Source organism: Kogia breviceps, chromosome 2 (assembly GCF_026419965.1).
Source record: "Kogia breviceps isolate mKogBre1 chromosome 2, mKogBre1 haplotype 1, whole genome shotgun sequence".
Taxonomy (NCBI): Eukaryota; Metazoa; Chordata; class Mammalia; order Artiodactyla; family Physeteridae; genus Kogia; species Kogia breviceps.
The window spans coordinates 30,730,997-30,747,674 of record NC_081311.1 but is presented as its reverse complement, the minus strand read 5'-3'; the positions used below and the strand labels follow the sequence as shown (position 1 = coordinate 30,747,674).

The 16,678-nt window shown below is 51.2% G+C and overlaps 1 protein-coding gene across 10 annotated transcripts in view; it reads left to right on the top strand.

The window, feature by feature from the left end:
• The window catches only part of UBTD1 (ubiquitin domain containing 1), a 52,179-nt gene that overhangs the window by 31,896 nt on the left and 3,605 nt on the right, over positions 1–16,678 (top strand). For 3 of the 10 annotated variants that reach the window (XM_059054795.2, XM_067024918.1, XM_059054794.2), the window contains one exon: positions 13,877–13,985. The exons of 3 other annotated variants lie outside the window; for them this stretch is intronic. In XM_059054795.2, coding sequence (XP_058910778.1) covers positions 13,892–13,985 — 94 coding nt within the window. In that variant the 5' untranslated portion in view covers positions 13,877–13,891. Of the gene's footprint in view, positions 1–11,768; positions 11,784–13,876; positions 14,089–16,678 lie in introns of those variants that run through there. 4 more of the 10 variants (XM_067024921.1, XM_067024920.1, XM_067024919.1 and 1 more) reach the window with 3 other exon arrangements.

Genomic DNA, 16,678 nt, shown 5'->3' with positions numbered 1-16,678 from the left:
GTTGACAGATGTCTTAGTATTTCCATTAGAAAAATTATAATCTAAATGTAGCTGGAGAGAAATTCTTTCGCGACTTGTGGGGGGAGGGTAATAAAAGGTCTTTGTCACGACCAGGTTGGGAGTTGCCCCGCCGTCCCCCCAGTGGTGGCATAGCTGTGTAGAACCAGAGCCAGTCAGCCAGGGATGGAAACTAGAAAAGAAGAAAGCGGGGCACAGCCTGGATGCCACAGCGAGAGTTTGATTTAGAAATGACCCCTGCTCACCACACTGCAGACTTTTGCTCAGATATTTTCTATCGTCCTGACCTGGTCAACAAAGAGTGAAGAGCAATGTTGAGTAGGAGGCCAGTGGGCCGGAGGAAGGGCACCCATCAGGGCCCGGGTGCACTCATCAAACTTCAGCCCATCTGGCTGCCCGGTACTCACTGTCCCAGCCTGACTCCAGGCCTTTGCTGCTTCTGTACCTTCCGCCTGGAACGCCTCCTCCGTCACCCACTTCAAGGCCAAGTTCACAATGTTATACCTCCTCCACGGAGCCTCACACATGTGCTCACTCCCTCATTTGTTTCCCCACAGCGTTCTGAATCTTTTTTATGTCACTTCTGGCTTGTCTGGTGGTGTAGTCATTCATTCATTTGTCCATTCACTCATTCATTCACTCAACTAATACTGAGGACCTACTCTGTGTAGGGTGCCAGGTGCCACTGTGAAGGAGAGATCAGGGCCCTGCCTATGAGCAGCTGGCATTCTGATGGGGAGACAGACAGAAAAATGAGTACATTAACCACAGCAGAATTGGGATCGACACTAAGGAGGAAAGGGGCTGGGCTGGGCAATGGGAGAGCCCACCTTAGGTCAGCAGGGAAAGCCTCTCTGAGCAGGTGCTGTTTAAACCTTAAGGTAGTTAAAATGACATCCTCACAGTTTCAGGCCCCTTGAGTGCCTGGTAAGATCTTGAACACAGTGGGTGTTCAGAATGAATGAAATGTTGTTGTGTTGAAATGAATCTAGGCCATGACCCTTTTGTCTGGGCGTCAGCACCCTGGGAGCCAGTAACCGTAGCCCTCTCCCGCCTTAGGGCTCCCTAGCCCCACCTCCAGCTGTCATTTGACCGAGAAGAATTGGGTTACTTTGGGGGTGGGGTGGCAGGGTCCTGTGAACTTGGGTGTGGGCCAGCAAGGCTGCTCCCAGGCCAAGCCCTGCAGCATCGGGGGCAGGAGAGAGAGAGCGCATGAGCAGGGGCTGACGACCTCCAGACGGCCTGGAGGCTCTACGTGTGACTGGGCCTCTTGCATCTGGATCCCCCATCAGGGGCGCTTCCCCTCCCCTGCCACCCCCATAACCCCAGAGGGAAACTGAGGCCCAGAGCTCGGAAGCTGCCTCTTCCTCTAGCAGCAGCAGAGGCCAGAGTGGGTCACTGTGCTGGGGAAGGAGAAATGGGAAGTCTGAAATGTGAGGATGAGGGGGAGGCTTCCTCCAGCCTACCCTCCCAGCCCACTGGGGCCTGCTTATTTCCAGAGTCCTTGTCACACAGGGTCGTAGGAGGAAGCCGCCGGCTGTGGAGATGCTCTAACCCAGCTCCTGCCCACCCCTTTGACAGATGCGTAAACGAGGCCTGGTTGTCAGGGTGTCCTGGTATTTGGAGTATAATTGCTTTACAATGGTGTGTTAGTTTCTGCTTTATGACACACACAGTTGTGTCAAGCATACCGGTTTGCTTTCCAGGTACCTCTGCTCTAGCACGTGGCAGCTTGCCTGCTTGTGTGGGGGGCATATCATTTACTTATTATGCACTTGTTTAGTTTTTTAAAATGTGCTGCAGAGTAGCACACTACAAGGGTTTCCTAAATTATGCATTCAAGTATTTTCAAAATAGGGAGCATGAACATAATGTATCACAAAACCAGAAAGGATCACCACGCATCACTTGCGCGATTCAGCCCCGGCCCAGGCGACGTTAGGAGCTCATCTGGTTGGGACGTGTCATGTTCTCCTGGGTTGCACAGTGCCTGGTGCTGGTGGATGGCTGTGTGAGATCTGAGCCATTTCCACTTCAGCAGGGATCCCATGGGTGTTTGAGAGTCTCTCTCTCTCTTGCCAGTCTTGCAGCATTTTTGTGCACAGAATGTCATAGCTCTTTGCGTGCATGCAAGATCACACGTACGGTTTGCCTTGTGGTTTTGGGCGGGACCCCTAAGTTTTTGAAGGAAGAGATCTTGCTTTAGCTGTCTTTGTGCCCCTCACTGGCCCCGCACAGGTCTCTCCACAAGCAGATTTGAGTTGAGTCTTAGAGCCAGAAGGGGCCCTGGATCTGTTACTCCAACTGCCTCATTTACCAGATGGGGGCCCAGAAGAGGGCCTGCAGGGAGATGACCTGCCGCAGGTCACAGGGGCTGAATGAACCAGGTGGTCCTGGGGCTGAAGTGTGCAGCCTTCAGAGCTGAGTCGGGAGCTGTCCTGGAGGTGAAGAAGGGGTGTGTCCCCGAGAGGCCCGGTGGGGCATGTGGGTGGGAGCTGAAGCTCACTTGTGCCTCAGGAGCCTGGGGTTTCTGGGGGCCACTGGGGAGGTGTCGGGAGGGTTGTGTCCCTGTTCCCTGTGTTGTGTCCGTGTTCTCCCCGCCTTCCTTGATCGGGTCCACTTTACCTGCCTCCCATGGTAAGTGGGCTTCTCTGAAAACCGTTCCCTCTTTTCTCTGAAACAAGGGTTTTGCTGCTTAGAGGAGAGCTGCCCTGGGGCTGGCTGGGGAGACCTCTCCTTGTTTAGCTTGGGGGCCTGCCCTTGCGGCCTGGCTGGTGACAGGATGGGGCCCTGCGCTCCATACAGATGCCAGGCCCACTCCTGGAGGCCGCTCAGCCCCTGTGAGCTCTCTGCCCTCCCAGCCCACCGCCTTCTCAGGCGTTGCCAAAACAAACAGCACGAGGTGCCTGGGCGCCCAGAGGCCCTTCCTCAGAGGCACCCTGGAGGGCCACCACAGCCAGCACCTTTGGGCGTTTCTGTCCCCTCTCCTCCTGAGGGCTGGCGCCTTCCATCTGGAATGTTCTCTGAGGGAGGGGGAGGGACCTGGGGAACTTCCCTCGTTGGGATCCCTGCCTCTCACTCCAGCAATCTGTATCCCATTACCCTCCTAAGAGGGGTGAGGAGGCCTTGCTTTTTAAAAAACTTGTTTTTCTTTTTTTGCTTTATATTTCACAGGAACATCAAATAACCCAGTTCGCCTGTGCGCAAAATAGGACTCAGTGATAAATGTTTGCTGGTGGAAAGGAAATTCGACCCAAGGAGGTTCATTCATTGATTCGGCTCAGAAATGCTTTCTGAGCATTTGCTAGACTAGCTCCCATGAGATGAGCATTCATGACCTACCAGGCACTTGACACTCAGGAGAGGCCGTATCTTTTTTTTTTTTTTTTTAACATTTATTTATCTATTTATTTGGCTGCACCAGGTCTTAGTTGTGGCATGCCGGAACATAGTTCCCTGACCAGGGATCCAACCCAGGCCCCCTACATTGGGAGTAAAGAGTCTTAACCACCGGACCACTAGGGAAGTCCAAGAGGCTGTATCTTAGGGGGGCTTCAGAGCCAGCCCGCCACCTAGCCGTGTAACCTTTGGATTAGGTGACTTAATACATGTAAAGGGCTTAGAACAGTGTCTGACATATGATAAGAACTTAATACATGTTAGCCATGATTAGTAATGTCCTGGTATCTACCACAGTGCTCATCGTAACCCTGGAAGGTAGTAACGGTTATTGTTCCCATTTTCCAGATGAGGAAACTGAGATTCTCAAAGGTTAAATAACATGCCCAAGTCATGCAAGTAAGTGGCAGAGCCAGGGTTCCATCTCAGGCCTGGAGTCTGAGGCTTTTGGCAGCCCGACTGAGCTGCTTAGCTGGCCCCAGGCTAGGGGCTAGGCATTCAGGTGCCAACACTAACGAGACCAGGTGCTGCCTTGAAGAGCTCATCACCTGGCATGGAGGCCAATACACACACAGGCATCATTGAGTGAATTTCCGGAGGCACCACATGGGTTAGAGTCAAGCCAGGCTGAGTGAGAGGCAGGGCAGGACTGACAGCAATGCTGCACTACACACAGGACTGGTCAGTGGTGCCTCCAGCTAGGCCTCCCTTTTTGGGCTAGAGGCAGAACTGCTTCTGTGCCTGTCAACTGTGTGTGTCATAAAGCGGAAACTAACACACCACTGTAAAGCAATTATACTCCAATAAAGATGTTTAAAAAAAAAAGCAAAAAAATTGTGTGTGTCGGAGGGGAGAGGGGGGTCACCTCCTCTCCCACCCCCCTCCCAGCCCCAGCCAGGGCATTCTTCTCACTGCCCTGGGGAGATGGCATGCAGGACAGGGTCTGGGATGAGCTCTGAGAGGGCTGAGAGTGAGAGGATCTGAAACCACTCACTGGATTCCTGCCACTGTTCCAGGGTCCCTGAACCTCAGTGTCCCCATCTGTAAGATGGGAGTAACATTATTTGCCATACAGGGTTGTTGTAAGGATTAAGTGAAATGATGTAAAAAAAATCTCTCTATAAAATCCTAAGTCTAGTACTTACATGACTAATAATAATCACTACTGTTTTTGAGCCCCTACTTGGTGCCTCACACAATACTAGACTGCACACAGTACCTTGTTTTGGTGTTTTAAAAAATTTATTTATTTTATTTTATTTTTTATTTTTTTTTGGCTGCGTTGGGTCTGTTGCTATGCATGGGCTTTCTCTAGTTGCGGCGAGTGGGGGCTACTCTTCGTTGCGGTGTGTGGGCTTCTCATTGCGGTGGCTTCTCTTGTTGCGGAGCACGGGCTCTAGGCGTGCAGGCTTCAGTAGTTATGGCTCGCGGGCTCTAGAGTGCAGGCTCAGTAGTTGTGGCGCACGGGCTTAGCTGTTCCGCAGCATGTGGGATCTTCCGGACCAGGGCTCGAATCCATGTCCCTTGCATTGGCAGGCGGATTCTTAACCACTGTGCCACCAGGGAAGCGCCAGTACCTTGTTTAATCCTTACCCTAGTTCTTTAAGGTGGATATCATTGCTCCCATTTTTATGGATGTGGAAACTGAGGTCCAGAGGCTTAGCTGCCTGGGCTCACACCTGTGAGGGGGTGGACGTGAGAGTCAGACCCAGGTCCTCTCTGATCCCTAAGCCACCTCTCTATGTTCCAGAATTTCTGAGTTCTCTCCCCTTCCCAGCCCCGTGCCACCGCTTGCTGGTAAGCCCCAGAACCAGCCATGGGAGGGTGTGGCTGTCAGGGGGCCAAGCTGAGCAAGGCACTCCTGCCAGGCCGCCACTCAGGCCTGGCAGCTGGTGGTGGGCAGGGATGGAGGGATGGGCCTTACCTGCCCACGGCCCCCGGTTGTGGTGGGAGCAGTAGGCTCTCCTCCCTGCCGGTCTGGCAAGTAAGTTTTGTTGGCGTATGAGTCACACAGCACTGATGAGTCAGGTTTTTCCCTTCTCCTTGCCCAGAGCAGCTGCGGAGAGGGTGGGGGTTTTGTTAGGAAACAGGACCTCCCTCCGTTTGCTCTCCACGGTCCCCCAATGCCTTGGAGCTACATATTTTCTCTCCAAAAGTCTGTGGCTCAGCCTGTGTCCCTACAGAAAAGGGTATCTGGGTGCTGGCCGCGCAGGCTCGAGAGAGTAGACCCCGGGCTGAGTAGAGTGGAGAGAGAAGGGGCCCTCCTTGTTAGTAAGGAAAGTACGGTAGCTAGTCCAGAGCTGTCTGACTCCAAAGCCCTGCTCTTGGCCTCTCGTTTTGGCTTACCCACTCCTATCTGCAAAGAGGGCCCTAGCCCTGTATCCTCTGGACAGTGCAGCCGGGTTTCCCAAGGCACAGGGTCCCCTGAGCTATCCACTCCTTGCCTTATGACCAGTCTGGCTGCGAGCCTTGAGAGGACTGTCCATATGGTCAGCCTCATGCAGGCCTGGGGTTCTCCCTGAGTACCCCCCTGCCAGGCCCTCTCAGAGGCCTCATTAAACAGTCAAAGCAGCCAGCCTAGTTCCAGATCAGTGTTTGTCAGTCCTGGCCACATATTAGAATCATCTGGAGAGCTTTTAAACCCCTCTGATGCTCGGGCCATACCCCAGAGCAATTAAATCAGAATCCCTGGGGCTGGGTCCCAGGCAGCCGTTCATGATGCAACCCACTGTATTGCCTCTCGAGAGCCTGCCCTCCAGGAGCTGACGGTCAAGTTGAAGGGACAGCACAAGGCGCAGGGGACACGCACGCACGTCAGCATGTGACTCAGGGCGGTGTGGGACAGTCACACCCCACAGGGCCAGGGGTGAGGTACATGTGGGTCCCGGAGGGAAGACGCTTCTGGCCTGCATCCTGATGGATGGAGGTCAGGACCAGGCAAAGCATGGGAAGGAAACAAGGAGGATGCTGACCTGACAGGGCCAGTGATTCACGGGCTGTAGAGGAAGAAGGGGAAAGAATGAGTCAGGCACAGCTAGCTGCCTGCAAGGCCCGAGCCTGGCTTTGGAGGAGAATGAACGTGCTCAGACGAGGAGTTCTCTGTTGATCCACAAAGAGAATGTTGCAGGCTCTGAGCTGTGGCATGTGAAGAAGTGGGTGAGCCTAAAAAAGGTGGGGTTCCAGATCTCAGGGATGTCAGGCATCTGTGTACACCTCACATTTGACCAAGGCACTTCTCACAGAAGCTCCCTGGAGTATTTCAGCATCTCTGAGGTACACAGAATTGGGCAGATGTGTTTGGAGAGTGAAGGGCCATGCCCCAGGTCACCTGGCACAGGCCGCGATGGAAACAGACTCAGGCCTTCTCACTCCAAGTTCACCCACTTAAGACAGGCCAGAAAGAAAGACAGGGTGTGGACTGTAAATTAACACCAGGCCAGAGAGAGTATAGAGGCACAGCCAGGGGAAGGGTTGTGGGGTCTTTTCTAGCCCCAGCAGTGCTGGGCAGACTCGCTGTCGTGTTTGCTGTGGAGGCAGAGGGGCTGGCGCTCAGGCAGAGGAAGCCAGAGCCCAGGGAGGCTTCGTGCTGGGCAGATCTCACGTGGGCTGTTAGGTGAGTTGGTGAGTTGAGAGGAGGTTGGACGGGATGGTAAAGAAGCTGGAGTAACAGTAGAGGGGACAGGGATCTTCAGTCTAGAGAAGAGCAAAATGTCACCCTGTGACAGTCGTGGTGACTTGTTCTGTGTCATTCCAGAGAGCAGAGCCAGTGGATTCCAGGTCAAAATAATAATCTTAATAATGGCAAAAACAATTTCAGTGACAATAATAGTGCCTCCTCTGTAGCAAGTACGGTGCTGGTGTGTGTGTGTGTGTGTGTGTGTGTGTGTGTATGTGTGTATGTGTCTGTCTGTCTTCAGGTTGAGGAAACGAGCTCTGGTGCTAGGGAGACTGCACCTAGGGTGTGGGGTGTTAGGTGAGTTGATTTATTATATATAATCTTCTTGATCCTATTAGCTAATGTAATATATATGTGTATTTTCAGTCCTCAACCTCCCTAAGAAGTGAGCCGTTACTAACTCCCTGCTTCTCAGAAGAGGAGACTAGAAAGCTTAAGACATTTACCCAAGGTTACTTAGCTAATTTATGATGGGGCTGATGTTAAAACCCTGGTCTGTCTGACTCCAAAATCTGGACCTTCAGTCTCTGTGTTTCTCTGTCCTATTGTCTGCTACATAGTTAGTGCTCAGTGAAGGGTGACTATAACACTTGACTTTCTAACCATTTGATCCATCCAATAATGGGATAGGTTTCCTCCTGGCATAGTGAGTGTCTCCAGAAGTGCCCACAGAGGCTGAATTGCCCCCCGCAGGAGTGTCATATGGGTGGGAGGTTGGTCTCCATCACTGAGCCCCAAACCAGCCATGCGGAAGTAGAGTCTTGGGCTAGTGCCTGAGTCTATGTTTCTGTCTAGCCCACAGGAGACCCGGGTGCACAGTCAGGCCCTGGAGTCCTGGGAAGGCCCCGCTCTTAGATTTCGTTCTTTCCTAGTGGGAACAGACTGACTTATAACTCTTCCACTCTTGCTCCTGAAGCGTCTTCTGCTTACTGCTTTTCCTGTTGGAGTATTCATCATCTTTGGGTCAAAGGCCTATCGTTTTAATGTTCTAGTTATAATTGAGCTTTCACTGGCAGTGGAGTGGTTTGATAGAAACAATTTACCATCCCCCCACCCCAACACACACACGGGCAAAAGCTGTGGGTTTTGGGACAGGTCACGTCACTTCTCAGAGCCTCGGTTTCCTCATCTGTAAAATGAAGGGGCTAGAGTAAATGACTTTAAGGTCACTCCTGGCTTCAGGATTCTGCCATGCTCTGGGGGACCTGCCCTGATGGAGTGGCGCATGTCTGAGTGAAGCACAGGTGGCGATCGACACCCAGGGGGACAGAGTCTTGGGTGTCAGAAGTCAGGCCTCTAGGCACCTGGCTGCCAAGCTGGTGCTGGTCTGGATCCTCTCTGGGGGGACCCTCGTTGACAGCAGGGCTGCAGAAAGCAGTGGTAGAGATGACCTGTCTCTCCTCCCTAGAGTCCCGAGGTAGCAAGGGGAGCTAGCCAGATACCGGAGACCTTTCTAGCAACCTCTTAGGAGTTCCTGTTTTACTTATTAGCCGCCATCCTCACTCTTCTGGCCCAGGAGAAGCGCTGACCCTACGCTGTGCAGCTGAACAGGGAAGCGGGCAGCCATCAAGCCCGCTCTTTGTCCCTGTCAAACTTAACCTCATTTAACCCCTGCATCCTACTGCACTGGGGGAGGTAGAGACCAAGAGTTCACTACAGCAGGGGTTTTCACAGTTTTCAAAATCACAGCAACTTTATGGAAAAGGGAAAAAAAAAAGATGGTAACCTTTCATTCTGTTAATTGCGTAATGATAATGAGCACGATTGACTCTCCTTGATCACTAATTACAGTAGCTACCGTCTTTTAAGTACTGGGCAGAGTGGTCTCTGTAATCCTTACAGCAGTCCCATGAGGTGGGAGTTATGTCCTCTTTACAGATGGGAACACTGAGGCTTGGAATGGTGAGTTGGGCCCCTGCACTCACACAGATGGTCAGTAGCCAAAGCAGCCCCCACCCCCAACCCATCCCTCTCTGAAGCCCATGCATAAGTAAGTAGCCAGATTGGAGAGAGAGCCTCTGCTAATGTGTCTCAAGTCATAGTTATCTGTAATCTGGGTTCTTTCTAGAGCTGGTAGTCCTGGAACTGTTCACATTCAGGCCGGGACTTTGTTACACCTGGGAACAAAAATCAGCACATGAAGAAGATGGGAATATATTCAGTACAAGAAAGGAACAGGCTGGGGTTTTGTGTGTTTTTTAAAATTCCTGTGAACTTAAAACAAGAAGAATCACTGTCATTTCCCAAACACCTGATGTTTTATAACTCCGCTTATGAAATACATCATTCTTTCCCAGCCAGCCCCAGAAAAGGAGCTGTCGATTGTATAGCAGGCTGGATCCCAGAGTAGGCCCTGGGGATTTGGGGGTTCTGTTCGTAGAGATCAGAAAGGCCAGTTTTCCAGTTTTCCCTCAGGAAATGGGACAGGGGGACGGCTGGGGGAAGTCAGCTTGGGTGAGCGGGAGAGTTGGTCAGAGCCCAGCCTGGGATGCCACCTTCCGCCCTGCCTGGCCTCTCCGCCGGGGGCCCCGGGCTGGGGGCACAGAGCAGAGAGCAGATAAAAGGCCTGCTCCACCGAGTCCACCCCAGTAAATGTGTGCAAGCACAGTGAAAGCGCACACTGTCTCCACGCTTCTGTGTGCCCCCTTGTCCACACTCACAGCCGCCCGAGCAGGGGGGCTCTGGGTAGGGTTATTTTTCTTGGCTGCACTTTTGTCTCTGCCGTTGCCACGAAGCTTCCAGGCCCTCGCTGGGTGTGGTTTCTGACACCCAGGCCCTCGTTCTCTGGCGGGTCTCCTCACTGTACACCTCCGGAGCTGGTTTTGCCCCTCCTGGACTACCATTCTGCCACCCCCTGTCTTTTGCCTCTCTCCCTTGCTGGGATTTCTTCCAGCAGATTTCTTCTGCCCCCTGGCTCTGATCTGGCCTCTGCCCTCTCCAGCCCCTCCCACTTTTCCCAGATGGCTCGTTCACTTCATTCAGTCACTTATTGGGCAAATAGTGGTTGAGATCTGCTGTGTGCCAGACCAGGGCCTGTCCCCAGGATGCGAGTGATGAACCGGAGGTGGGCCCAGCCTCAGGGGGATACACTGGACCATTTCAGGGAACTGCAGTTGCCCCAGGCTGGGCACCATCACAGAGCTGAGTTCAGGGCTCCCAGAGGAGCCTCGAGTCCTTCAACCCTGCCCAGGACCCCTGGGACCCAATGTGCCCTAGGAAGGGATGCAGTTTAGGAAACCTGGGCTGTTACTTAGCAACTGGCTCCACCCCTTTCCCTCCCTGAACCCTAGAGCTGGGCCCGAGGGAATGAATGGGGAAGATGGGCCCAGGATGTAAAGAGGCCAGGTGGGGAGGCCCCAGCTGAGCAGAGCTGGGCCAGCACTTTCCTTTCAAAGGTTACCCAGGCTCTGAGGGTCATCCTGGGCTAAGTCTAACTATAAATACTGTGCTTCCTGAAGGGATTACCTGTGCTCTCCTTCCCCTGCCTGCACCCTCCTTGGCTGGGCTGATCCTTTTCTGGGCCTGCTGTTCTCTTGAATCTCTTATCCCCTCTGCCAGGTGCCATACTTCAGCCACATCTCTCCAGCCCTCTGCAGCCCAGCTGTGACTGCCATGGCGGAAGGGGAGGGGAGGAGAGATTGGAGTCTGCATCCTGGTCAAAGGGCCATTGCAGCCCAGGCTGTTGGGATGGGGAGGCCCTTGTCCCTTCTTCTGCCTGAAGCCTCATCTCTCCCACCAGCCAGAGCAAGTCCAGGCTTGTCACATAATCAGTACTTCTGGGGAGAACATGGCTGGCCCCATCCCTGGAGCAGGGAGCTGGGTATGCAGCTTGGTAACCGGGTGTGGAAATAGAGCTTGGGGATTGCCACAGGTATAAATAGGGCCGTCTTCTGGCTTGGGTAGACTGACTCTCCTGGGAAATCTCTGGTTCCCTTGGCTGGTCTCAGACTTGGTGTCACTTCCCAGTGACTCAGATCTGCCAGTCCCCGAAGCCACAATAAGGATCTCTTAGGGTCTGAGATCAACAAGCAAAGGGACTGCCTGACTTTTCCCTCACGGCAGACCCTTCTCCCGCTTTCCCCTGCCTGCCCGCTGCTGCTCTCAGCTGTGATTCCTCCACCATGCTCCCACACCGTTCACTGTGCATTCGTCAGTTCCATTTTCAACTCAGCAGACACTTGCGGAGAACCTGCACTGGGCCAGGAATATTCAGAGGGAAGGAGCCAGGCCCGCTGTCCTTCCGTGGGTTCTTGAGAATCCCCTCTTGTGTAGTTATTCTGAGTTAAGCAATGTGAATCACACACATACGTGCACACGCTCATAGACGCACTCCAGCTCTATGCAAATTGGAAAGGATCTTCGGTGTTCTCTCTCTCACTCTCCTTTCACCACCGTCCCTTGGGGGTGGTATTGCCAGACACCATTCATTATCCAGGCCAAACCACAGTGTCCACCATCATTATCCTCCCCCAACCCAGACATCGTGCCCTCTCGCTCTCTTCCCCCTTTACCCTCCGAATCTGCTCTCAGCAGCAACTTCGGAGGCGATCCATTGAACTAGCTGACATTAACATGTGGATGAGTGGGCCATTTCCACTTTGTTTTGCTATGCTCACAAGTGGCATTCTTCAATCAGAATCGAGTACGTACTGCAGCCTAGCCCTGCAGACTCTGGCTCAGTGGGTCTGAGGTGGGCCCTGGGAAGCTGCTTTTCTGTTTTTGTTTTTGGGGGGTTTTTTTTGGCTGCGTTGGGTCTTTATTGCTGCACTCAGGCTTTCTCTAGTTGTAGCAAACGGGGGCTACTCTTCATCGTGGTACACGGGCTTCTCATTGTGGTGGCATCTCTTGTTGTGGCACACAGGCCCTAGAGCACGTGGGCTTCAGTAGTTGCAGCGCGTGGGCTCAGTAGTTGTGGCTCATGGGCTCTAGAGCGCAGGCTCAGTAGTTGTGGCGCGGGCTTAGTTGCTCTGCAGCACGTGGGATCTTCCTGGACCAGGGATCGAACCCATTTCCCCTGCGTTGGCAGGCGGATTCTTAACCACTGCGCCACCAGGGAAGTCCGAAGCTGCCTTTTTAACCAGCACCTCAGCGGGTCCTAACACAAGTGGTGTTTCAGGCAACCCTCAAGACCCCAGCTTTTGCGTCTACTCAGAAACATACATTCTCTGCTCAGTTCCCTTCCCACCACAATCACAGAGACCCATGATTGTCATGGGCGTTTGGTCCCTCCCCATAAAGGTGTGTACCTTGATCTTTTATTTTGTTTTTAAAATCTCTCTTTTGTCAACTTCACTGGGGATAAGGACCATTTCTGTTACTCTGTTTTTGACCTGGAGCTTATCTAGGACAGGCGGAGACATAAGTAGAGGCCACTAGATGCTGCTGCTGCTGCTGCTGCTGTTGCTGCTGAAACCAGCAGAGCCTGCCTGGCCCTGAACAGAGTCACCCAGAGCTGCCAGCAACTGAAATCCTAGAGGCTGTGGGCCTTGGGCTCTCAGTTCACCACCACCCTCAAACCCCACCCCTCAGCTCCCCAAACTCTTCCTCCTTTTCTGTGGCTGCTTCTCAGAACTTTATGTACCCTTTTCACTTGTCAACAACTTTCATTGTATTATTCTTATTACTAAAGTAATTAGTGCTTATTGGAAACTTGGAAAATAAAAGCAAAATAAAATCATTGGTAACTGCCAATCAGATATAACCACTGTTAACATTTTGGTGTAAATCCTTCCAGTCTTTTTAATATATATAATATTACATACGTTTTTAGAAATAAAAACTGGAGCACACAGAACAGCACTGGCTGTCCTCTAACCTTTTTTTTCGCTGTATAATGGACATTTCCCCATGTTACTCAGCCTCCTTCAGCCCCATCACAGAATGGCTGCTAGGGATGCACAGATGTTAACGTAGCCTTTCTCCTGTGCATTTAGTTTATTTCTAGAAAACCGGGCTGAGCTAAATAGCTTTGTAGATGAACTTTCCCCACACGCGTGTGATTATTTTCTTAGAATACTTTCTTAGAAACCAAATCGGTGAGCCAAAGGGATGCACACTTTTAAGTTTTTTGGTATCATAGCAAATACTCCCCAGAAAGTTTGTAGTAATTTGTACAGCATATAAAAGTGTTCACACCCCTTCCACTGCCCAATATTTTTTGACTCAACTAACTATAAAACATCATTTTTTTTTTTTTTTTTTTTTTGCGGTATGCGGGCCTCTCACTGTTGTGGCCTCTCCCGTTGCGGAGCACAGGCTCCGGACGCACAGGCTCAGCGGCCATGGCTCACGGGCTTAGTCCCTCCGCGGCATGTGGGATCTTCCCGGACCGGGGCACGAACCCGTGTCTCCTGCATCGGCAGGCGGATTCTCAACCTCTGCGCCACCAGGGAAGCCCCCATTTTTTTTTTTTTTTAAGTAAATGAAATTTAGAATACTCATCTTCAATTTGCTTTTTTTCATGTTTGGAGTAAAAACTTCCTTTTCTGTTTTGTCTATATCTGTGCCTAAAATTGTAAGCATTAGTGTGTAGGGATCTGGACATTTTGGCATGTCTCTTATGCATGCTTGCCTTGGGCCTGGGGAACTTTGCTGGATGTATTTGTGCTGTGTTTGACTCACTGTGAAGGGAGCCAGCCCCTCGCCCAGAGGTGCTGCGCCTGCCCCCTGCTGGCGAAGAGGTGCAGTGACAGCTGAGATGGCTGGGCTCCCGCTGCCCTTTCCTTACATCAACCCTCCCCCTCCCCCCCCCCACCCCATTCTAATATTTTCTCATATTTTCAGCCTGAAAGGACCAGCATGCAGGGTGAAGAACTTTTAAGCCCTTGTGTCTTGGGTGATGGAGATGCAGTTAATACTTGGGGAGGCTCACCGGCACCGTGTCCATCCTGGGGTGAGAAGTGTGTCTCTGACAGCGCAGACAGGAAAGCATGCTGTTCTCCGTGTGGAGGGGAGGGGACTCTGAAGGCCAGGTATTCGAGCAAAGCATCCCTCAGGTACTGGGGGCCTCCTTAGGTGACAGCTTTGAAAGGTGACACCATGGGGCTGTGTTCATATTAAAGAAAGAGTGAGATGCACGTATACACAGTTACACGTCAGGTGTCCTGAGGTCACCAGTCCAGCAACCTTGATTGTCAGGGACAGAACCAAAACCTGACCATTTAAGTAAGGGGGTGATGGGGCATCTGAGCAGGAACAACACGTGTCCCGAAGCCTAGTCTCTTTCTTCTTTAGGAAGCCTAGTCTCTTTCTTCTTTAGGAAGCCTCTTTCCTAGAGCCATATGCTCTCAATTTTGACAGTGCTGACAAAGCTTTCTCAACTCTCAGCAGATTAGGAGTGGCCCATTAGCTGGGCCTGACCTCTGCCCAATAGGAGCAGCAGTTAGATGGAGACCAGTAAGAAGTGACATCTGGCAAAGAGGAAGGAGAAAGGAAAACTTTAGAAAACAGCTCAAGAAGTTAAAAAGCCCTGACGTCTGGGTCCTTGAGTGGAGGGGCAGAAATGCCGCACCCCAGAGGTCCCGAGGGTGTCACTGCATAATGCCTGAGTCCTGATGGATCAAAGCTCTTGTCAGGGAGTCATCAATGCCAAAGGACCAAAGAGAAAGGGGGTCAGAAATCATGATGCAGAGCTACTTGATTGATCCAGGCAGAAACACCTCCAGGCCAAACCTTTTCAAAAAAGCACATGGACAATACTGTCATTTTCTGTGCTGCCTTTCTGCCTCCTTTCTGTCGTTCACACTTAAGCCTTTGAGCCATCTGGCTTTTTTTGGTTTTTCTTTCTTTTAATTTATTTTTGGCTGTGTTGGGTCTTCATTGCTGCGTGCGGGCTTTCTCTGGTTCCGGTGAACTGGGGCTACTCTTCGTTGAGGTGCGCGGGCTTCTCATCGCGGTGGCTTCCCTTGTTGCGGAGCACGGGCTCTAGGCACGCGGGCTTCAGGAGTTGCGGCACACGGGCTCAGTAGTTGTGGCTCGTGGGCTCTAGAGCACAGGCTCAGTAGTTGTGGCGCATGGGCTTAGCTGCTCCGCGGCATGTGGGATCTTCCCGGACCAGGGCTCGAACCCATGTCCCCTGCATTGGCAGGCGGATTCTTAACCACTGCGCCACCACGGAAGTCCTGAGCCACCTGACTTTGATTTTTGTGGCTGGTGTGAGGTAGGGCTCCTGTTGCATGTTTTTCTATATGGAGAACCTGGAGTCCCAACACCATTTATCAGTAGCCCATTCCAAAGAAAAATCTAGTGTTTCTCCTCTACTGCTCACACAGAATACTTCTGATGACAGTTATGTGGGTGTTTTTCCCATACGCTCTTCATATTTTTAAGGCTCTCATTTCTTAAACTCAGTTATTTTGTAATCTGTGTCTGGTAAATCCCATATCTGAAGTCTTTGTGAGTCTGATTCTTTTGCCTGTTGTTTTTGCTGGCTCAGACTCATATTGCCTTGTTTCTTTGTATGCTGTGGTTAAAAAACAAAAACAAAAACAAAAAAAACTATGACCTTATTATTTATTTTTCTTGGAACTTCACCTCAGGAATTCTTTGAGGCCTGGTTTAAAGTTATTTTCCTACAAAGAGGATTTGCATTTCCTTCGGCTAACCCAGGAACACTTCAGATTAAATGTCTGGCTTGAGAGTTTTCTGTCTGCACTGGTAGCGGCAAACCCACAGGAGGGCCGTTTGTGGCTTCAGGGTGACCTGAGGTGGAACTCTCGCTCTGTCACTTACTGTGTGACCTCAGGCAAGTCATTTAATCTCTCTCCCTGTCCCATCATCTGTGAAGTAGTAATAATAACACCTACCACCTAAAGCCATTGGAAGGGTGAAATGGGATGATAGATATAAGTAAAGTGCTTACACAGTTTTCTTTCACACAGTTGGTAGACAGTGAATGTCCTTCTCTTCCCCTGAGGAGCTGACACTCCTGCCCCTGTCCGTGGGTGCAGTCCTCAGCTTTCGTTCTGCGTCTCACCCAGGATCTGAGTTATGGCGGGAGCCGAGTACTTTAGACCTCACTCCTGTGGCTCTTTCTGCCTTCAGCCTTGAGGTGACTGAGCTTCCTAAAGCCTTTGAGAGATGCTTCTTCCCTCCATCTTGACTGAGGTCTGGAGTTGTCTTGGAGCTGGGTAACAAGAATGATGACACTTAACAGAATTGCTTTCTTCTTCAGAGGCTGTAGGGATTTCTCGGTTGGTTGGTTATGGTTCTAAAAACAGTCTTTGTAACTTTATAGTGGAACATTAATAACAAGACATTAAAAACGTTTACAATTTTTAGTCATGGGAATACACATGGACAGTAATATAAGTGTGAACTAAACAGAAAGTTGTATATTGGCATGAAAACATTTTAAATCCTCTTTATAACAAGGAATGTTTTTAAAATAAATTGTATGGTATGAGCCCAACTCTACTGAGAAAAATGGGGGAAAGAAAGCTGGAAGGAAATATGTCTAAGTGTCAGCAGGGGTTACTTCTGAATGGTGGAATTCTTAAGTAAGTTTTCCCCAATGGCAGCACGGTACAGACAGTGGTCAGAGGGTGGCCTTCTGAGTCAGAAAGCCTGGCATTAAATTGGTACCTG